Source organism: Bubalus kerabau, chromosome 5, assembly GCF_029407905.1.
Source record: "Bubalus kerabau isolate K-KA32 ecotype Philippines breed swamp buffalo chromosome 5, PCC_UOA_SB_1v2, whole genome shotgun sequence".
Lineage (NCBI taxonomy): Eukaryota > Metazoa > Chordata > Mammalia > Artiodactyla > Bovidae > Bubalus > Bubalus kerabau.
In genome coordinates, this window is record NC_073628.1 from 117,799,280 (window position 1) to 117,821,761 (window position 22,482).

Here is a 22,482-nt window from a genome sequence, read left to right on the forward strand (position 1 = left end):
GATGGACGTTTAGGTTGCTTCCATGTCTTGGTTATTGTAAATAGTGCTGCAATGAACATCAGGGTCCATGTATCTTTTCAAATTATGGTTTTCTCCAGATATGTGTCCAGGAGTGGGATTTCTGGATCATATGGTAGTTCTCTATGTTAACAGAGAACAGAGCCTTCCACCTAATAAGTTCTCAAAAATATTCAGTTCAGTTCAGTCGCTCAGTTGTGTCCGACTCTTTGCGACCCCATGAATCGCAGCACGCCAGGCCTCCCTGTCCATCAACTCCTGGAGTTCACTCAAACTCACGTCCATCGAGTCAGTGATGCCATCCAGCCATCTCATCCTCTGTTGTCCCCTTCTCCTCCTGCCCCCAATCCCTCCCAGCATCAGGGTCTTTTCCAATGAGTCAACTTTTCGCGTGAGGTGGCCAAAGTACTGGAGTTTCAGCTTTAGCATCATTCCTTCCAAAGAAATCCCAGGACTGATCTCCTTCAGAATGGACTGGTTGGATCTCCTTGCAGTCCAAGGGACTCTCAAGAGTCTTCTCCAACACCACAGTTCAAAAGCATCAATTCTTCGGTGCTCAGCCTTCTTCACAGTCCAACTCTCACATCCATACATGACCACAGGAAAAACCATAGTCTTGACCAGACAAACCTTTGTTGGCAAAGTAATGTCTCTGCTTTTGAATATGCTATCCAGGTTGGACATAACTTCCCTTCCAAGGAGTAAGCATCTTTTAATTTCATGGCTGCAGTCACCATCTGCAGTGATTTTGGAGCCCCAAAAAATAAAGTCTGACACTGTTTCCACTGTTTCCCCATCTATTTCCCATGAAGTGATGGGACCGGATGCCATGATCTTCGTTTTCTGAATGTTGAGCTTTAAGCCAACTTTTTCACTCTCCACTTTCACTTTCATCAAGAGGCTTTTGAGTTCCTCTTCACTTTCTGCCATAAGGGTGGTGTCATCTGCATATCTGAGGTGATTGATATTTCTCCCAGCAATCTTGATTCCAGCTTGTGTTTCTTCCAGTCCAGCGTTTCTCATGATGTACTCTGCATATAAGTTAAAAAAGCAGGGTGACGGTATACAGCCTTGACGTACTCCTTTTCCTATTTGGAACCAGTCTGTTGTTCCATGTCCAGTTCTAACTGTTGCTTCCTGACCTGCATACAAATTTCTCAAGAGGCAGGTTAGGTGGTCTGGTATTCCCATCTCTTTCAGAATTTCCCATAGTTTATTGTGATCCACACAGTCAAAGGCTTTGGCATAGTCAATAAAGCAGAAATAGATGTTCTTCTGAAACTCTCTTGCGTTTTCCATGATCCAGCGGATGTTGGCAATTTGATCTCTGGTTCCTCTGCCTTTTCTAAAACCGGCTTGAACATCAGGAAGTTCACAGTTCACATATTGGTGAAGCCTGGCTTGGAGAATTTTGAGCATTACTTTACTAGCGTGTGAGATGAGTACAATTGTGCGGTAGTTTGAGCATTCTTTGGCATTGCCTTTCTTTGGGATTGGAATGAAAACTGACCTTTTCCAGTCCTGTGGCCACTGCTGAGTTTTCCAAATTTGCTGGCATATTGAGTGCAGCACTTTCACAGCATCCTCTTTCAGGATTTGAAAGAGCTCAACTGGAATTCCATCACCTCCACTAGCTTTGTTCATAGTGATGCTTTCTAAGGCCCACTTGACTTCATATTCCAGGATGTCTGGCTCTAGGTCAGTGATCACACCATCGTGATTATCTGGGTCGTGAAGATCTTTTTTGTATAGTTCTTCTGTGTACTCTTGCCACCTCTTCTTAACATCTTCTGCTTCTGTTAGGTCCATACCATTTCTGTCCTTTTTCAAGCCCATCTTAGCATGAAATGTTCCCTTGGTATCTCTAATTTTCTTGAAGAGATCTCTAGTCTTTCCCATTCTGTTGTTTTCCTCTATTTCTTTGCACTGATCGCTGAGGAAGGCTGTCTTATCTCTCCTTGCTGTTCTTTGGAACTCTGCATTCAGATGCTTATATCTTTCCTTGTCTCCTTTGCTTCTCGCTTCTCTTCTCAGTACTGTGATTAATGCTCATACTGCTGAGCATAGCTAGCGTTTATCATACTTGTGCTATTCATAAGACCTCATACGAAATGGTTTTTGGCACTATTTCATCTAATCCTTACCTTACAAATCTTAGAGGAAATAAGTTGATCAAAGTCAATTACTAAATTATAATGGGAGACAAGAAAAAAAGTGCATTTAATTCCCAAACCCATGACTAGTCTTGGGATCTAGACAAGGAAGATTTAGGTTTTAATACCAGCAGTTCTGCTTACCAGCTGTGTGGCCTTGGGAAAGTCACTTAACCTCTCTGAACTTCTAGTTTTCACATCTGAAAAGAGGAAACAATATCTATGTCCTTCACTAGTTGTAAATAGTAAAATGAGATAGTTTACTTGAATATTCCACAGACCAGAAACTTCTACATGATGTTTTGGGCAAGTGGGACTTGTCTTGAATTGAGATCACTCGAGTGAAAAGGGGACAGCCATGTGTTGCAGATGTATTTTTTGCCTTTTCCACAGTCTCACGGAGCATAGATGTTCCTCTAAGTTTTCTGCTCTGAAAACTTCTAAAGGCCAGAGCAGACTATAAACAAACACGAGAAACCCATATAGAGAAAGCTAGGCAGTGAGTCACAGAAATGGAAGGCCAGTTTGCCTTAATAGCGGCACCTTAATTTTCCTGTTACTCTGAGGGTAGTCAGACCTGGACTTTTGTGCTAAAACAGATGTATGTTCCATAACACATGAGCCTCAAGGATAATTGGAAAATTGGGACGTCTGAGGTTAGAACGTGGAATAGAAATGGGCTCCATAATGATCTTGTGTGCCCTGAGACATTTTGTTAAATGAAATATGGGAGCCTCCCAGGACAAGAAGATTGAGAAATGTTAGCATCCCATTACTGAGAGATAGTAATGAGTCTGGAGAATCTCATTTTTTGTTGTTGTTCATCTTTAAGGTCAGACTAGCATGACTGGGCTTCAATTCTAGCCTCCTGGAAAGGAGAGATGAACTCCTACCTCTTGTTCCCTACCCGTCTTGTTCAGTGGTTCTCTATTCGATGTTGCTGTAATTAGAGGCTGTAACTGTGCAAAGGCCTCCTCCCTCCGTCTCCCCCTTCCCTGGGGGGTTTGATTCAGGTATATTTCTTTGTCCGGTGCAAAGAGATGATATGTGGAAGGAGAGAAGATATATTATCCTTCAAACAGAGCTGCATAATATCTCCTCCCCCCCGGCACACAGTCCCTGCTTAAGTGACTCTTTGGGGTGACTGTCCCTGCTGGTGTTCCAGACAGGAAAGGCATGGAGATGCCTTCTCAGCCTTGCTGGGGCTCCTTTTGCTTTTCTTACTTGCCCATCCTTAACTCATTGCCCCAGACACACTGCTGAATGTGTTCTTGGCCATCGCTGTGGACAATCTGGCCAACGCCCAGGAGCTGACCAAGGTGAGCCTTATTCTCCAGGGATCTAATGGTTCTCTGGGCCATTGGGTGCCCACTAGGCTTTGGGGCTACCTCCAGAAGCCTGCACTGCCTGGCTCGGGCCTGCAGGGAAGGCCCCTTCTGGGAGCTCATGGACACCTGGAGAGCTACATGTGTCCATGAAGGGAGCCTGGTTCACTCTCACTGAGTTTGCCGAGCCTTGGACCAGATGGGGCCTCTCATTGGATATTGAGGATGATCACTTAGTCATTGCAGACTCTCAAAGATAGCCTTTGCAGGCTTATGACTTGGAAAATAGAGAAAACACCAGAGTCTTGGATTTAAGTTCCACCTCTGCTCCTGTGACCTGTGGCTGTGTGACCTCAATCATGTGCCTTCACCCTTCTGGGTTTGAGGGTGAGAGGGTCCAGGACTGTGGCTGTTGGGGTATTCCAGTGCTCACTTCATCTTGGGGGAAGTTTCCATGAGTTTCAAAGAAGCCAGACACCGTATTTCTCAAAGTACAGTTCCTTTCTTTCCTCTGAGTCATGTCTTCAGGGGTAGAGGCAATACAATTGCAGTGGGATTGTCTGGGGAGATGAGTGAAACCTTCTCCCTGCATAATACAAATTTGGTTTAAGGCAAAATCTATAGCATCCTAGTGATGTTTATGAGCTTTTTCCATGTATTCCTTGAGGGTTACCTGCTCTTCTCTGCATTCTCAAGGGTCTTCTTACCTGCAGACAGGGTAAGCTCTTGTAGCTGAAAAGCTGGCTGTGAGTCACACATCTGTCACTTACTGGCCCTTTTAGCTTAGACATGACCCCTGGTCTCTATTAGTGTTGCTTCCTTCATCTGTTAAAAAAAAAAAAGGGAATGCTATATCTGCCTTGCATACCTCTCAGGAGGACAGCAAGGATGAAGCAAAAAGATGTGTGTAAAAACCAGAGCAGTCTTTGAAAACGTATGTAATCTTAGTAGCTCTAGTCATTTTACCTGAACCGGGTTTCCGTGCCGTCATCACATAGAAAGACATTTATAAGCTGCAGTGTGGGTGAGGGGCTGAGATCCCTGCCCGAGCACCAGGGTAGGGGTCACTTAGCTGTGCAGGGAAGAGGGTGTGATGAGGACTGTGGCGTTCATCTCAGGAGCTCTGCCTGGAAGGTCCTTCTCCATCACTTCCGGACACTGAAGAGCATCCGAGAAGTGTCAGCTCTGGCCTCTGACCTCTACAGCCCTGGCCACCTCCACAGAGGGCTGGGGTTTGGGGTAGACCTTCAAGTCTCTCCTGAGGAAACATGGGGGGCCTGTGGGGCAGGATGGGGGCCAGGACAGCTGGCCACGCCAGGGCTGTGGAGGCTGCTGTCTCAGGAGGCCTGACTGCTAGCTGCTAGAGGTCTGTGAGCCAACCTGACCTCACTCTGCCTGTTTCACCTCTTGCTCTGCTTTCCTCGCTTCTCCAGGTCTCCAGAAGCTCCCTCAGCCCTTCTGGGCAGGGCCGAGGAAGCTACTCTCCTTCATGGGGATCCCAGACAATGCCATCTCTACTTTATGTCTAGGATGAACAAGAAGAAGAGGAGGCCTTCAACCAGAAGCATGCGCTGCAGAAGGCCAAGGAGGTCAGCCCGATGTCTGCACCCAACATGCCTTCCATCGAGTGAGTCGCTGTCCCCACGTCACAGACCCCTGGGCTCCTGTGTCGACAGCCCAGTGCTCAGCTCCACAGCTGTTGACCCTTGGAGGGAGCCTGCTCTGTGCCAGGAAGCGTCCTGTGAATACAGTGCTGACCAAGACAGGGTCAGGGTCTCTTTTTTCACAGAACTTTTATTTCAGTGAGCAAGATAGCTGATAAACGCACAGAAATAATTTTAGATAGATCTTCTATAAAATAAGTAAAACAGGGTACTAAGGCAGAGAAATAGGAATTGGGTACAGTACCTTTGGGCAATTTGGGAGGAGTTCTCTGAAGAGAGGATGTTTAAGCAGAGACCTAAATGTGTAGAAGATGGTTGTGTGATGTTATGAAGATGGAACATTCCCAGTAAGGTCCCAGTGTGGCTGGTGTGGAGGGAGCAAGGGGAAAGAGAAGGAGGTATGGCCGGGGAGGTCCTAAAGGCTCAAGTGAAGGACTTTGCTTTTGTTCTGATTACGACTGTAGGAGGGTCTAGAGGGGAAGGATGGGTAGGATTTGATTTATACTTGAAAAGGTCACTCTGCTCTGTGGAGAATGGACTGAAGGGGCCCAGACTGGAGGCAGGAAGACAGAGATTGGCTCTTCGAGTAAAGCAGTGAGAGTTAGTGGTGGTTTAGACCATGATAGTAGCAACAGAGGAGATGAGAGTTCATCTCATTCAGTCTGTATTTGGAGAGAGAACCAATAGGATGAGCTGATGGAATAAATGTGATGGAAGTAGAGATGAAAAAAAAAAAAGGAGAAACAAACATTTCTGCCAGGTTTTAAGCTTTGATGCCTGTGTAACTGGAGAGGTGGTGGTGGTATTTATGGCTCGCCTGAAGATGGTGGAAATCCAATGTTCCTTTTGATGGCATTAAATCTGAGATGCATATAAGATGAACAAGTAAAGATGCCGAATGGGCTATTGGCCACGTGTGTCTGAAGCTCAGAAGTCAGGGTTAGAAATAAGGACTGGGGGGAGCATTTGCATTTGGATGGCATTTAGGCTGTCATCCCAGGAGAGCTGACCCAGGTATAGGTGGGCTGAGAGGCTGAGGCCAGAGGCCAGAGAGCACCCTGTGTTCAAGGAGAAACCCACGAGGAGAGCAGGTGAGCAGGGTGTCCTGGGGACATGGAGAAGAACACGCTTCTGGAAAGAAGAAATGGACAGAGGAGCTCAGGACTACTGAAAGATCACATGAGATGAGGACAGAAAAGGGGGCATTGAATTTGGCAAAATTAACAGTTAGTGAACTTCACGAGAGCCATGTACATGGCCCAGTGGGAACAAAATCCAGCTGGAGTGGATTAGAGAGAAAATAGGGGGTGATACATTAGAGCAGCCAGTGTAGACGCTCTTTGAGGATCCAGCCTGGCCCTGGTGGCTGCTGGTGGAACTAGCAGACCGTGGGGCCCTTTGGGTGGCTGACCTCTGCATGGCACTGGGGAAGGACCTTGGGGGAGAGGCTGACCACAGAACCACGGAATTCCTGTTGGTGCTTCTGGGCCCACATGAGGACTGTGTGCGGGGTCCTGGGGTATGTCTGGGGAGGGTCTGAGGCACCTGGCAGCTGGACCTGTGTCCAGCTGGACCCAGACCCTGTCATCTGTTACTTGAAACTGATCAGCGAGGAGCCCTTCCCTTCCCAGAGCTCATGTGAAAGGCTCTCAGTGTCCTCGGCCTCGCCCTGTAGGGACATCCCAGAGTTATGTGTGGGGCCTCACCTGCATCGCTGTCCTCTTGTTCTCGCCTTTCAAAACTGAAGGCAGGCCTGGCCTCTGGGCCCCTCCTCTGTGAGTGAGGAAAAAAACCCGCTCCAAAATTCGTTAAAGATCGATAAAGATGAAACGACTCCTTCCTCCCTAGAATTTTCTCTGAGCCTCGAGCAGTTTCTACCCCACTTTCCCTGCACTCATGAGTTTGGGCTAAAAATAAATACACACAGGTATCCAAACATGCTGGTGGGTGGAGCTGGCTGCCACTTTAGGAGTGGGTGGTTCTATTTCCTGAGATGAGGAAACCTGGAGGAGGAGTGGGTTTGGAGATATGAGGGGGAAGCATGCTTGGCCCAGAGTGGAAACTCACTATTTATGGGATGAAAGAATGAATGAGATGCTGGTAGGCATGGCCGTAGGGAGTGAGCTGCGTGCGTATCCAGGCACAGTGAGGTGGGAGGAGCGCTGTGACCGTCCCAGGTGAGCAGAGATACAGGCTTTGGGTGTGATGAGTTTGCAGCTGGCTGAACAACAGAGTGTGTTTGGACATGCAGGCCCAGACCCCTGACTTCTGGACTATATGACTGAGTGCGAATGTGGTGGCTAGAACATTATTACAAACCAAAAAACCTAAGGGCTAGACCTAGCTCTGTCCCTCAGTGCTGTGACCTTAAAGCGAGACCCTCTTAGCATCTCAGAGTCCCTGTTTCTCCATCTTTGAAAGGAAGAATACCAGCCACCTGTCCTGGTCCACATGGTCCTTGTAGGGTGTGTGTGAGGTCACATGCGTGTAAATTGGGGAGATGCTTCTCTGTGTGATTGCAGGAATGTTGAAGATGTACTAATGGTTGTGATGGGATGTGAATCTGGATCTTTGTATGTGTAAGTGGGGAAGTGAAGTTTGAAGTGTGGATCTGATTTGTGTGGAAATGAGAGGTTGGTTTTCTCTTTGGCCTGGCCTCTGTGTGGGTGTGTATGTGTGCATGCACACTTGTGAGCATGCAGAGAATTCTTCCACGTATTTACCCTCTTCCACATGTGCTTCTGGAGGGCCAGTGTGTGACGACTTGAGAATTTGCAAATAGCTGGTGTAAGTGTTAATCGCTCAGTCATGTCCGACTCTTTCTGACTCCATAAACTGTAGCCTGCCAGGGTTATCTGTCCATGGAATTCTCCAGGCAAGAAGACTGGAGTGGGTTGCCATTTCCTTCTCCAGGGAATCTTCCTGACCCAGGGATTAAACCCAGGTCTCATGCATATCTGTAGAGCTATCACTGCATAGGTATCACTGCACAGCTGGTAGAAGGTGCTTTCCTGGTGGGCATGCATGCTGCCTGTCTAGAGTGTGTGCTTCTCTTTCTGCCACCATGCCCCTTGGCATGGCTGCCCCACGTGCATGGCAGCCACTGATGCTGAGGGATGCTGGGGACCTAGTCACAGGCATCTCCACAGTCTTGGCCACATCCAGCCCAGGGGTGCTCCTGTGCCCTGGGCCTCTCCAGGCTCAGACCAGCTGCCTCTGTTCCTCCTGCCCACCGTGGACCAAGGCTGCTCTGCGGATGTGGACATGGCGATTGAGCGACACTAGTTTGCGTATTTTCCATGGGTGGGTGTCAGGTGTCAGTTTCATCAGGAAAGGAGCCACATTTGCCAACCTCCCAGGTCTAGGCAGGGTCCGTTGGGCCAGACTGGGTTTGTCACCCCAGGAACTGGGGCAGGCTCATTCCACAAGTGCCCCAGACATGTCTTTCTCCACCTGAGCACTGACCCTGCGCTGACAGCTCCGTTTTTCCTGTTTGCCTTTGTGGGTGATGCCCTCTCCCTACCATTGACTTTCCATTGACCTTGTGATTGAAAGGACATAGCACGTGTGTGTGTGTGTGTAGAAGAGATTTTTCCCTGCACAAGGCCAGGAAGGGTAATACTTGCTTTACCCAGCTGAATAGACAGAGTGTTCAAGGCCTTCGGCCAGGGCCACCACGGTGCACACGTGCAGGGGGCACCACTCACATCCTGAGGTATGCGGATGGCAGCCCATAGAGCGATGGCCCTGTCTTTGGCCACGGGCCAATGGTGTGCACGCTAGAGCATTTGTTCCCTGCATGTTGTGTGAGATGAAAGGGATGAGCTGGGAAGTCATACCTTTGTGAATATCCTAGATATGATCAGGAGCAAATGAACTTCATCCAAGTTTACAGGGTTTCCAGAATAGGTCTCTGAAGGACACTTAGGTGAAACCTGAGTGCCAGCAGGGCTTGATGACTGAGCGTCCAAAGCTTCTATGAACTGAGAAACCCTGTGCGTGCCTGCATGTTCGCTTCAATATATTAGATCAGTATGTTTGCACACAGCAAGGAACCAAGGCCAGTCCCTTGGAGAGTTAATGGCTGGGCGTGTACAGAGGGCAGCAGGCACCTAGGGGATTCTGTGCCTCTCCCTGGAGATCGGCTGGTGGCCGTGGGGCTGGCGGGTCCTAGAGGTGGGGGTGAACTGAACCTGTCCGTTTTTCTTCCCCAGAAGAGACAGAAGGAGAAGACACCACATGTCGATGTGGGAGCCACGCAGCAGCCACCTGTATGTGTGTACCGGTCTGCGTGTTTGTGAGTGGTTACGTGTGGGTGCGGGGACACCGTGTCTTTGTCCTTGCCGGGGACAGAGTGGCGTGGGCGTGCACGTGTCCGTGTGGGCCGTGGCGTGTGCGTGTGCGTTCCGTGCACGTGGTTTGTGGATCTGCCCCTCCGCACCTTCCACCGTGTGCCTTTCTCAGTGTGCGTCTCAGGTATGTGACCCCGTGTGCAGTGTGCTCTTCCGTGTGGCCCGTGAGTGGACATGTGTCAGCGTGGGTTGTTTGTGCCAGTGGGGTGCCTTTCATGCGGGCGCTTGTGGACAGTTCGTGTGGGCCCCAATGAGGATGTGCGTGGGCACCTGTGAGCATCCCTTGCACGGGCTCTAGAGGTGCGCCCACGGGCACACGGGCGTGCAGGTGTAAGCGTCCACCTTCCACCACCCGTGGAAGCCCACCCTGTGTCACGTTTGAGTGTTCCTGCTGCCACGTGAATGGTCAGCTAGGCCTCCAAGCTGAACTGTTCAGCGATGGTTTTGAGTATGAGCTGCTCGTGGTCCCTGGACATAGAGACCCTTGGATTTTATCAGTGGTTGTGGAAGAGACCCCACCACATCACTGCGAGGGTCATGCCCAGACTTTCTGTAACATGGGTCTGCTCCCTGCTGTCGTCAGTCTCCCTTAATAGGACCTGCCCTTGTACTTCTCAGCCTTAGCTCTCCCGGGCTGGCATGGGAAAGGGAAAGAGAGGGAGAGGAGGAGGAAGGCAGGCCTCTGACCTTGAACTAAGGGCCATTGCCGTGCATAGAGAGAGTACAGGTTGATGCCCTGAAAGCAAAGGGGAGCAGGGAGTGAAGACCTGGCAACCTTCGTACTACTGTCTGCAGGCCCTGGCCACCGGGACTCGGTCCTGGGCTGCCCTCGCCCCTCCTCAGCTACTTCAGGGCAGGGATCAGAGCGGGAGACCCCACAAAACTGGGGGGCACTGGTCCAGCCACCCACTCGGCCCCTCGCATTTTTCTGTGCTTCCTGTCTGCAGGTCCTGGGCTCTCCCGTTTGCTCCCCACCGTGTGTTTCCCCCTGACCCTGTGCCCTGGCCGCTGCGGGCTGGTCTGGGCCCCCGTGGCCGCCCTCCCCGGCCCTTGGCCAGCTGTTCTGACCTCGCCCTCACCTTCTCCCCTTTGGCAGGAGGGAGCGGAGGCGCCGGCATCACATGTCCGTGTGGGAGCAGCGAACCAGCCAGTTGAGGAGGCACATGCAGATGTCCAGCCAGGAGGCCCTCAACAAGGAGGAGGCCCCGCCCATGAACCCCCTCAACCCCCTCAACCCGCTGAGCCCCCTCAACCCGCTCAGCGCGCACCCCAGCCTCTACCGGAGACCCCGGGCCATCGAGGGGCTAGCCCTGGGCCTGGGGCTGGAGAAGTGTGAGGAAGAGCGTGTCAGCCGCGGGGGGTCCCTCAAGGGGGACGGAGGGGACTTGGCGAGCGCCCTGGACAGCCAGAGGAGCCCCCTGGCCCTGGGCAAACGGGAGCCACCCTGGCTGGCCCGGCCCTGTCACGGGAACTGTGACCCGACCCAGCCGGAGGTGAGCAGCGGGGAGACGGTGGTGACCTTCGGGGACCGGGCTCGGCACAGGCAGAGCCAGCGGCGCAGCCGGCACCGCCGCGTCAGGACCGACGGCAGGGAGCCCTCCTCCACCTCCAGAAGCAGGTCTGCCAGCCAGGAGCGGAGTCTGGACGAAGCTGTGCCCGGCGAGGGGGAGAGGGACCATGAGCCCAGGGCCGGCCACGGGGGCAAAGAACCCATGATCCAGGAGGAACAGCGAGAGCGATGCCAGGACTTACGGAGGTAAATGCAATATAGGAGTGCCCTGGAGACAGACAGTGTGGCCCGCCTTAGGGGTTCTTCAATGTAAGCCTTTCTGAACCTCACTTTCCCCTTTTGTATAATGCATCTTTTACAAAGTATGTGTCAATACAATAGCAGTGAGATCTGTTCCCCTGGAAACCAGGGCATCCCCTGTTGGGAGTGGGGAGGGCACGATGTGCAGGAGTAAGCCAATGGATGCCGCTCCGGTGGACCTCAGCTCCTCTGCCTGGTGAGGAGGGAGACAGCAGGTGCCACGTGCTCTCCAGCAGGGCCATGCGGACTCCCCCCACCTTTCCCTCTCGCCAGGCACAGCAGCCGTTTCAGAATCGCTTCCCGATGTGAGCAGCACTGTCTTCTCCTCTGTCCTCACAGGACCAACAGCCTGATGGTGCCCAGAGGCTCCGGGCTGGCAGGCGCCCTGGATGCAGCCGACACACCCCTTGTCCCACCCCAGCCGGAGCTGGACGTGGGGAAGGACGCAGCCCTGACGGAACAGGAGCCGGAGGGCAGCAGTGAGCAGGCTCTGCTGGGGGACGTGAAGCTGGACATGGGCCGGGTCAGCCAGAGCGAGCCCGACCTCTCCTGCGTCACGGCCAACACGGACAAGGCCACCACCGAGAGCACCAGCCTCACTGTCACCATCCCCGACGTGGGCCCCTTGGTGGACTCAACCGTGGTGCACAGTGAGAACACAGGGCCCGCCCCCTTCCCCCACACCCCCCACCCGGGGCTGGGGGAGGCATGGTTCTGGAGTCATCCCAGGAAAGCTGCAGGGAAAACCCCACCAGTGGGATGGAACCCTTCTTCAACATATGAAAGAATAGCAGCAGTTTTAGCCCTATGGCACCCCACTCCAGTACTCTTGCCTGGAAAATCCCATGGACGGAGGAGCCTGGTGGGCTGCAGTCCATGGGGTCGCTAAGAGTTGGACACGACTGAGCACCTTCACTTTCACTTTTCACTTTCATGCATTGGAGAAGGAAATGGCAAGCCACTCCAGTGTTCTTGCCTGGAGAATCCCAGGGACAGGGGAGCCGGGTGGGCTCCCGTCTATGGGGTCGCACAGAGTCGGACACGACTGAAGCAACTTAGCAGCAGCAGCAAGAGAACTAAGCTAGAATTTTCTCAATCTTAAGTTTTATCCATAAAATGTCGTTCAGCCCGTGGCAGCCCCAGAGTCTTCAGAGAGATCACATGTGATTCTGTACCCCTTTGTCTATTCAGCTACTTAGTTTATCTTGTGGATATCTGATGGCATATTCTCTGGGCCGCCCCTCCCCCAGGTGCTTAGCCACCTGATAAGTTAGGGGACCATTGCTGGCAGGCGGGCCCATGTTGGCCCTGGTTCTGCTCAGCACGTGGCCTCCAAAAGCCCTGTCTCTCTTGAGGCCTCAGTTTATCATCTGTGAAGTGAGAGCATTGAACCAGATGACCTCTGAGACCTTCCTCTGTGTTAACATTTCTTGAATCTCCTATTCTATTGACCCTCTTTCTCCTAGGAGCTCTTAGTCACACTTTCTCTCACAGTTCCCGGAGGTGGTGGATATTCATCTGTGAGACCTTAAAGGGAAACACAGCCCCAAAGCACTTACCCCATCCCCATCCCTGCCCCAACCCCACACTCATCTCTACATAACCCCACCACCATCTGTCCCCTTGGCACTGAATTGTGACCACAGGATTCCGCTCTTGCTTTTTTCCTCCCATATTTTTTTCTTTTCACAAAGCAGTCTTCTCTCCCCGTTTTTCTTTCTCTCACTGCTCTGTCTCCATTTCTTCACCTTCTCAAGTGAAATACATCTCAAAGTATTCTTTGGAATGCCGGTACTACTTTATAATCTCACATGTCCAGTAACCCCTGCTGCCTTGTTTAGTTTTGTGCGCTAATAAGGAAGTGTTTTTGGACCCTCTTTTCGAGGGTCATAGTAGTGTATGTCTCATAAAAGAGGGTTGGGCTTCCTTGGTGACTCAGGGAAGAATCTGCCTGCAATGCAGGAGACCTGGGTTCCATCCCTGGGTCGAGAAGATCCCCTGGAGTAGGGGATGGCAGCCCACTCCAGTACTCTTCCCTGCAGAATTCCATGGACAGAGGAGCCTGGCAGGCTAGCTACAGTCTGTGGGGTCACAAAGAGTCAGACACGACTGAGCAGCTGACACATACTCTTATGAGACACAACATTAAGAAAGTTGGACCCTCTTCTGTTCTCATTCTGGGGTTAATCCCTGACCTTGGTTGTAGGTTAGAGCATATTATCAGAGGGGATTTGGACACTTTGAATGACTCACCTTTTGGAAGGACCTGGAAGGGGTCAGGACTTTGGAGGTTTGCTATTTACACAAGGCTCCAGGCCAGAACCATTCACTGAATGGGAATGTGAGAGAGGTGCCCCTGCCCCGCTCTGATGGTCTTGTCCTCTCTGCCACTCACCCCGCACTGGGCCTTTCACGTGGAAACTGAGGGTAGAGGCTCAGCAGCCCCCCTTGGTCTCTGCTTCTTCATCCTCTCAATCCTGGGAGAAGTCATAGACCCATCTTTGCACGAATATTGCATTTTCATTTCTGCGTTAATCAGGACTAGAACACGAGCAGCCAGAAGGGCAGCCACAGACAGAGTCATGGCTTCTTAAAATCTTCCATTGCAGTGTGGTTTTATTGAAAGGAGATAGAATTCTGCATTGGGAATGTATACCAGCTGTAAGGGGCTTCTCTGATAGCTCAGCTGGTTAAGACTTTGCCTGCAATGTGGGAGACCCCAGTTTAATTCCTGGGTTAGGAAGATTCCCTGTAGAAGGGACAGGCTACACACTCTGGTATTCTTTGGGCTTCCCATGGTAGCTCAGATGATAAAGAATCCACCTGCAATGCGAGAGACCTGGGTTCAATGCCTGGGTTGGAAGAATCCCCTGGAAGAGGGCATGGCAACCCACTCTAGTATTTTTGCTTGGGGAATCCCTATGGACAAGGAGCCTGGTGGGCTACAGTCCATGGGGTCGCAAAGAATCCTCCACGACTGAGCCATTAAGCACAGCACCAGCTGTATGAGCTTAGGAGAGGTCCTTGAATTTCCTGAACTTCAGTTTTCCCACCTGTAGAAGGGGAATAATAATATATGCCATTCAGGTGTACCAACATGAAAAATGCCCTAAGTAAATATATACAAAGAATCCAGATTTTAGATAGAGGTAAGTTTGTAAATTTTACAAGAGAAACAACAATTCTCTCTTACCTAGGGAAACATGATTGTTATTTATGTGGCACAAAAGGCTCTACACCTGAAATTAGGGAAGGGGTAAGGCTAGGAAGAGAGCCTGGGCTTCACTCGGTGCAATTTAACAGACACCCTGACCTTCACAGGCACCTTGCTGGGCAGTTACCTAGCTCCCTCTCCCACCTTCTCATCCCATCCCCAGTGGAAAATGAAGGGCACCATTCTGCATGTAGCACGGTTTCTGAAGAGTTCCACACGTTCTTCTTGTAGTCAGCAACAAGACTGATGGAGAAGCCAGTCCCTTGAAAGAGGCAGAGATCAGAGAGGATGAGGAGGAGGTGGAGAAGCAGCAGCAGAAGAAGGAGAAGCGTGAGACGGGCAAGGCCATGGTGCCCCACAGCTCGATGTTCATCTTCAGCACTACCAACCCGTAAGACATCCTCCATTGCCACCTCCCTTTGGTGCTGGAGGTTTTGAGCCAAGATTTGAGCCAGGGCAGGATGATGGGATGGAGGGATGAGGGTCCAGTCTTCCTCCTGAGCCTTCCTGGTGGAATATGGCCAGATATCTGAAAGCCTCCAGGGTGCTCACTACTTGAGGTAGGTCATGGAATTAATGAGCAGCCTCTGAACTCTGTGCCCATAGTCTAAAGAGTCATTTAGGATAGAACAACATGGGCAATGTCAGAGGAAAGGACCCTTCATCTAGTCTTTGGTTAGTAGGTTGCGGGGGAAGTTGGGAAGGGAGGACATCTATTAGGGATGTGTCACCAAATATTCCAGAGATGGACAGAGCTGAGAATAGGAAGCTTAGGATAACTGGGTCATCCATTGGCTGCCCTGCTCATCAGTTTTGAAGTGGATGTATTCCTCAGACCAGTGTCATGGCCATGAGATGGGATGGGCAAGGAAGAATCTGGAAGGTTAGATTCAGAAAAGATGGGATGTTGAAAGAGAAGCCACATTCTGCCCAGGAAGTGAGCAAGATGTATACGTAGACCAGCTTCGGGGTCTCGGAAGACAAGAAGGCTTTCAGTGACCAAGTGGGCAGTATTCCAGCATGGCCCTGGGAAGGAAGGAACCTGGGCTAAGAGGTGTCAGGCCAACCGAAGCCAGGATGCAGTCAGTCGATAGAATAGTCACTTTGATCGGAATACCCGCGGCTCGGGAAAACCAGTTGCTGCTTTCATCAGGAATCTTAGAATCAAGGTCTGTTTTTATGTTTCAGAGTTCTTAGGATTTTCTTGCTATGCCCTAGTCTCTGTACAGTGGGGAGTAGACACTGAGGCACAGTGGAAGGCAACGTGTAGCCACCCAAGCATGTGTCTTTGGATGCTGGCTGCTGCTCCCCACGGTGGCTCAGATGTGCAAGCAGATAATGTATCTTGGCTTGCATGCTGCAGCCTCTAACCAATCTGATTACTTTCCCCCACTGGGGCTTTAAATCAAGGGTGGTGCCTGAGAAATTAAATTGCTCTCCCCACGGCTTCCTCTGGCCAAGGCCTGGCTGTCTGGAGGAGGCTGATGTGTATGGGGGTGGGGCAGAAGGATGGGGTGGGAGGGAAGTGGGGCCGGCTCAGTGGGCTCGTCCGCTGCCCACAGGATCCGCAGGGCCTGCCACTACATTGTGAACCTGCGCTACTTCGAGATGTGCATCCTCCTGGTGATCGCAGCCAGCAGCATCGCCCTGGCGGCCGAGGACCCCGTCCTGACCAACTCAGAGCGCAACAAAGTGCGTGCACGGGGGCTGCCTGCCAGCCTCCATGGTACCCTGGTGCTCCCCTCTCCCAGAGCCTACCATTCCAACATTAGAGTGAACTAAAGAAGCTTCCTGGAGGACGGGAAGGGCTTAAGAAATTGCCCAGTCCTGTTCCTCGGGGCAAAGTATGAACCATTTCACGACCAGCCCCCACCCCAACCCTAACTCCCCAACCACACTGCTTACCTTTATGCTCATCAGTGGAGTGTTACCCTGAGAGCCAGCCAGGGCTTTGAAAGGGGCTTCCATGGTTGCTCAGTGGTAAAGAATGCTGCCAACGGAGATGCAGGTTCAATCCCTGGGTCGGGAAGATCCCCTGGATCAGGAGATGACAATGCACTCCAGTATTCTTGTCTGGGAAATCCCATGGATGGAAAAGCCTGGCAGGCTCCACTCCATGGGGTTGCTCTTTGAGCACGACTGATTGACTCAACCACAGCTGCCGCCATCCATGGGCTGGATGTGCAGTCTGACCTACGGACACGGGTGAAGCTGGGGCCCTGCAGCTCTACATGTGGAGCTAAAACAACTTGTGGACGCCCAGGATGGATAACAGGAGGGATGAGGGGGCAGGGAAGATTGGAACTGACTAGGATCCCAGCAGGGGAGAAATCTGTGGGGCAATTCTGACCCAAGATGTTAAGTTCTGACCACGGGGAGGGAAAGGCCGAGGACTGGCCACCACATCATGCGGCCCCAGCAACATCCATGGCTCCTCTCCTCCCTGCATCAATTAGCAGTTATAACTCCAAGCTTCTGTTCTGAGGTTGAAATGAGTGGGCCTCGGGGTGGGCATGCAGGAGAGCCTGTGTTTGAGGACTGTATGTAGCCTGATGGTCTCCATGTTATGTGTCCTGCAGGTGCTGAGGTATTTTGACTATGTGTTCACTGGCGTGTTCACCTTTGAGATGGTTATAAAGGTAAGAGCAACTAGAGTGCACCTGACTCTGGGGCTGGAGGGGTCACCCGTCTGTGCCTCTAGGACAGTGCCTTCCCCAGGGCTGTCACCTCCTGGCCAATGACAGAAGCTCAGTAAGGCCTCTGCTGACCCCTCCTCTGGCCTCAGATCCTGGCGAGGTCTGTCGTGGCAGGACATGACCACGTGGCTCTCCTTAGACTGGCACAGACCTGTGGGAATGGCCCGGGGAGGGGTCAGGTCCCTCCCAGGCAGGCAGTGGGAGTCCCACAGGAGTGGGGACTGTTCTCACCTTGTCATCATGCTTCCTGGTTTGAGCCAGTGTCCCGGCCAAGGCTTAGGTAGGGATGAATCTTCCTGGCCTTGTATAGTTCCAGCCATACTCACTGCCCTCCACTCTGTTCCCTGCCACCCTCACAACCTGCACTTACATCTTGTTCCCATCCTCACCCATCTGGGATTGTTCCCATCTGTGCATATGCGGTAACGCCTGGTGCTCTGAGCCACTAATGAAAGGGAGGGCTGGTGGGGTGCTGGGAGCCAAGGAGTCTAAGGGAACCCTGGTGGCTCTGAAAAGGGCCTTGGGCCTCACAGTTCAGTGGAGAGAGCCTGTGGGGCCTGTCCTCCTGTTCTTTGGATCCTCGTGTGGGGTTGAGTTAGAGGCAATGGCAGTGGAGATACTGCCATGCGGAGCCCAGAGCTCAGGGCCCGAATGACCAGCACCTTAGGGCTCATCGGTGGCCATTCCCATCCTTCTCCTACAGATGATAGACCAGGGCTTGATTCTGCAGGACGGCTCCTACTTCCGAGACCTTTGGAACATCCTGGACTTTGTGGTGGTGGTTGGCGCATTGGTGGCCTTTGCTCTGGCGTAAGTAACTCTTTTTCCTGTCCGTTTTCTTCCCTCCTTCTTTCCTGAGACTGACTGATCTGAGGGCTTCTCCAGGGCTGGTTCACTCAATGGTGCCCGCGAATACTGCCCTGGGAGTCTGCTTCCCAGTTGCCCCTCGACAGAGCTCCCGAGAGCCTTACAGCCTCAGCTAACCTGCCCCGAATGAGGAGCACTGGCAAACAGAAAGCAGGGAGAAGTCAAAGGCCCTGACATTTCTCCCTTTGAGCTGAGATGAATGAGCCTGGACAGCAGTCACCTGTGTTCCCCCATGGATTCAGGATGGGACCAGGGACAACTGGTGTATCCTTGCATTTCTTAATTCTGTCATTAAAGGATCCACTTGAAAGAAAAATGAGGCAGGTAGACCAGAGTTGGGGACCACAGAATCCTGGGTGTGGGGAGATTCTCTGCTCATGAGCAGGGGTCCCGCAGAGCTATTCCAGGGACTTAAGAACCATGTTAATATGTGAAACTCCTGAAGGAAAGACTTTTCAAACCTTCCTTGGTAGCATACTTAGGAAAACAGTCTGAAACCATCCAGGTAGCTATGTTCATTACATTAGGGGAATTTTTTTTTTTTTTTTGAACACTGATTCAGGAAAGGACTCTCCTAGCCCTCCAGGGTATAGCTAGGAAGTAGGCATACTGTCAGTGCCTTTTCCTTCAGCTGGTGGGTAGAGGGCCCCAGAAGATGAGTTGACAACACTGTCAGAGCAGCTTCACCCTCTCCCAGGGGGGCAGTGGAATTCCCTCCAGCCTCTGAGTACAATAAAAGCCAAGTCTTCTAGGCAAGACGAGCTATACAGTGTAATGGGGCACAAAGAAAGCATGTGGGACCTGCTGTCGTTGAATGGCAGCTGCAAAAGGGAAGGAACAAGGCATCTCCATAGACTTGACCTTCTTGGTCCAAATGGTCAAGTTTGGATCATCTGTCCTACCTTCTCCCCAGACACTGCCAGCTTTCATCCCTATCCATTCTGGCAGAGAAAGAAATGGGAGAAGAGTTAAGAATGTTCCTCAAGTGACTGAAATAGGGGAGTGCTCTGTCTGTAGGAGAGATGAAAGGTCCCCAGGTGTGCTAAGAATTTAAGACCTCCCAGAACCTGGAAGTAGACTGTGTCCATTGCTGCCCCAGCCAGGGGGGACCCTCCAAAGGAGAACCAGGCTGAATGTGACTTGTGACCCTGAGCTGGGCTGGCCATCAGGACAACTCCAGTGTCCCTTGTCCTCATGTGCACCAGTGTATTAACCCCAGTAGACTCACGTGGAGTCACTCATGCCCTTCACAAGGAAGCAAAAGATTGAAGACAGGAGGAAAAGGGGATGACAGGATGAGATGGTTGGATGGACTCACCAACTTGATGGCCATGAGTTTGAGCTAGCTCCAGGAGTTGGTGATGGACAGGGAAGCCTGGCACGCTGCAGTCCATGGGGTTGCAGAGAGTTGGACAAGATTGTATGACTGAACTGAACTGTTACCAAGGAGATTTCACAAAAGTATTTTCCCAACAATCTGGTCCCTGTGTGGACTGTCAGAGCAAGATAAAAATAAAGGCAACTCGGGCTCTGCTAAGGGGACTCCTAGCTCTCCTCTTCCTCCTCCTTCGTGGAAGAAAATACCAAAGACTGCCTTTGTCCTAAGGAGATCCACTGTTTTTGTTAGAGATAAATCTTACCCCTCAGTTTTTAAAGTCAAGCTCCCATCTCATTTTACCAATTCATTTGTGTACATTATTCATCATATTGCTCTCTCTTGTTTTGATCTCAGTAAAAATAAGTTTTCGCTTTGAAGAAATAAGGGACAAAGAGAGAAAAGCATATAGAAAGGAGGCCACCCCGTCTTGAAGAACAGAGCTCACTGGGGTCACAGGGCAGAGTGGGAGGAAGGGGGTGGGCTGTGGAGTCAGGAAGGCCTAGCTCCTCCACTTACCAGCTTCATGGCCTAGAGTAACATAGCAAGGTATTAACCCATTTAACTTTCGTTTCTCATCTCTGACAAGGAAACAGAATGATGTGTTTCAAGCACTTAGTCCAGGGCCTGACCCAAAGTGATCAGTAAATGTGAATTCCCTTTCTTATGCTACCATTCTCCATCACGTCATGAAGTGTGAATACGCAGCAAAATACGTTGATGCATAACGGATGCAAATAGTTGAAGATGAACACCGTCCGCTTTCCCAGACTTGGTTATCGTCCACACACACCTGGTCTGTGTTGGTGCCAGTGGGGAGGAGGTGTGTGTTAAAGGAAGGCTCCCTGCGTGCCAGCCTCGTCTCCACAGTGCAGCAGTCTCTCCTCCGATCCAGAGCAGTGACGATGGGCTGGAGGGGTGTCATCTGTCTTGTTCTTTCTCTCTGCCTCTTTGAAACATGGCGGTGGTAGCTTTGGTGCTGGCCGCAGGGGGAAGCCTTAACAGCCCTGGAGCCGAAGCCTCTCTGTTGGTTCTCAGACCAGGTACAGTGCAGGGGACCCCAGGATTCCTCTGGTTCTGGAATCCACACGTATGTGATGGATTGAGCATTTTGATCCATCACTTGCTTTTAGTGATGTCACTTCTCGAATTTTTTTTCATTTCTCTCCAAAGTATAAATGGAACTTGCTCACACTCTCTCTTTTGTTAGCATCCTTCTAAGCTTGCCGTGCATAGCTCCTCTCCCCTTTCTCCTGCTTATGGGACACTCCCCATCTCCTCTGGCCTTCATCACGCTTGCTGGGATCCAGGTAATGCTGTCTCTTGCTTGTGTGCTCGCTCTTACTAATTCTGTTCCCTCCCTTTACTCATTAAGGGCCCAGAGAATTCAGCTATCTCATCATTTCAGTAGGGCTAGCCAGAGTTTCCCCTGCCAGCAGAGTGAGGGCCTCGCCTGGGGTAAGTTGACATTGAAATAAGTCCTATGTCCCACTGCGTGGCGGGATCAGGGGCTCAGGCCAGCAGGAACCACATGTGAGTCTTTCTATAGGCTTGTCAAGGACCTCCCTCCCTGTGGATACAGCTTTTATTGTCACTTCCCATATTTTTTCCCCTAGGAATGTCCACCATTCACATAACATTACTCCTGCCCTCTCTCTCCCCCGGCCCCGTGCCCTTGAACCTCACCATACTAAGGCTTCTACAAAGGCTCAATTTGAGCAGAACTGATGGTGATTGCCATGGTAACAGCTTCCCATGGCTCCTCAGAAGTCAGAAGTGACTTGCTATCCCTTCCACCACTGGCAGCCAGAGCCTTCTCAGAACCCAGCCCAAGTTCCAAGAGCAACACCCCAAACCAAGGGGAGAGAATGGCCTCTAGCTGAATTCTCAGAGAGAGCTGAGCCCTTCTGCGGCAGAGGTCTGCACCTGTCGCCATGTATGTTTTCTGGACGCATATGTGCTGTTTCTGCAGTGGCCGAAAGGAATCTCTCTTCTCTGTAGCCACGCACATCAAGTGAAGCAATTATTTATAATGTAAACTTGACAAATTCCACGTGGGGACTTTATTGACTTTTGAGGAGGAGGGGACAGGGGTTTATTTTCTGCATGTGGGCATAGCAGGGGACAAGAAAATAAACGGAAAGGTACCTGTGATAGCGCCTTTTCCATTCTTCCCCGTCCACTTTTACATTATAAAGCATTTATAAGAACACTCAGGTCTCCCTCCCTAAGCCGGATGACCTGTGTAGAGGCGGGCGGGCTTCTGGCCAAGGGTGGCGCCCTCATCCCACTGCCCTCACAGCACCGCGCCTTCTTGGCCCTGTGAAGACAGAGTGTTTGCGACTATAAATGTCCTGACTGTGCCTTTTCCTCCCTGTGGTTTCAAGAAAAGTCTGGTGAATGAATAGGTCTCTGAAACCATTCTCTTTTTATCTTTTTCTATTTGAAAAAGAGGGCTGCTTTTTTTTTCCTGTTTGATGGTTTATTGTCCACCAAAAGACCAGAAACCGCTTTTCCTAGTCTTCTCACACCCTGTTGCCATCGATTTTGCTTCCCATCTTGCTGGGTGGGAAAGCAGAGATGGTTCCAGCCTTGGCATTTTTGGGTATCTGCACATCGGGCCCCTCACTTACGGGTGCCATGCCCAGAGTCAGCTGCCTTGTAGGGGGGTCTTGTGTCCACTATGCGGGTTGAGTTCATGAGCCTTGTGGGATCCTGCCCAGTGATGGCCCTGCTGTCTGGCCCCCAGGCTTCCTGTCGTCCATGTTCAGCGAAGGGCTTCCTGGGCAGGCGGTGGGCGGGGCCGCCTCTCAGGAGTGACCGCGAGGGAGGACGGGAAGGCTGTGATCCTGCACTCCAGCCCGGGCGCCTCCCCCTCGTCATTGATATTGCTCTACAACATGTTGCTTGACCAGCTCAAGTCAAGTCACCAAGCGAGCTGTCCTGGGTTGGATTCTAAATAGTAAGTCTGAGGCTTATGATGGCTTCTCAACACAGTTTAAAAATGA

At 51.3% G+C, this 22,482-nt stretch overlaps 1 protein-coding gene across 1 annotated transcript in view; it reads left to right on the top strand.

Annotated features, from left to right (window-relative positions):
- Nucleotides 1–22,482, top strand: part of CACNA1E (calcium voltage-gated channel subunit alpha1 E) — a 329,827-nt gene that overhangs the window by 247,394 nt on the left and 59,951 nt on the right. The window contains exons 17-25 of the mRNA XM_055582870.1: nt 3,423–3,490; nt 5,026–5,123; nt 9,375–9,431; nt 10,609–11,268; nt 11,662–11,972; nt 14,768–14,927; nt 16,099–16,228; nt 17,116–17,175; nt 17,936–18,042. Coding sequence (XP_055438845.1) covers nt 3,423–3,490; nt 5,026–5,123; nt 9,375–9,431; nt 10,609–11,268; nt 11,662–11,972; nt 14,768–14,927; nt 16,099–16,228; nt 17,116–17,175; nt 17,936–18,042 — 1,651 coding nt within the window. The remainder of the gene's footprint in view (nt 1–3,422; nt 3,491–5,025; nt 5,124–9,374; nt 9,432–10,608; nt 11,269–11,661; nt 11,973–14,767; nt 14,928–16,098; nt 16,229–17,115; nt 17,176–17,935; nt 18,043–22,482) is intronic.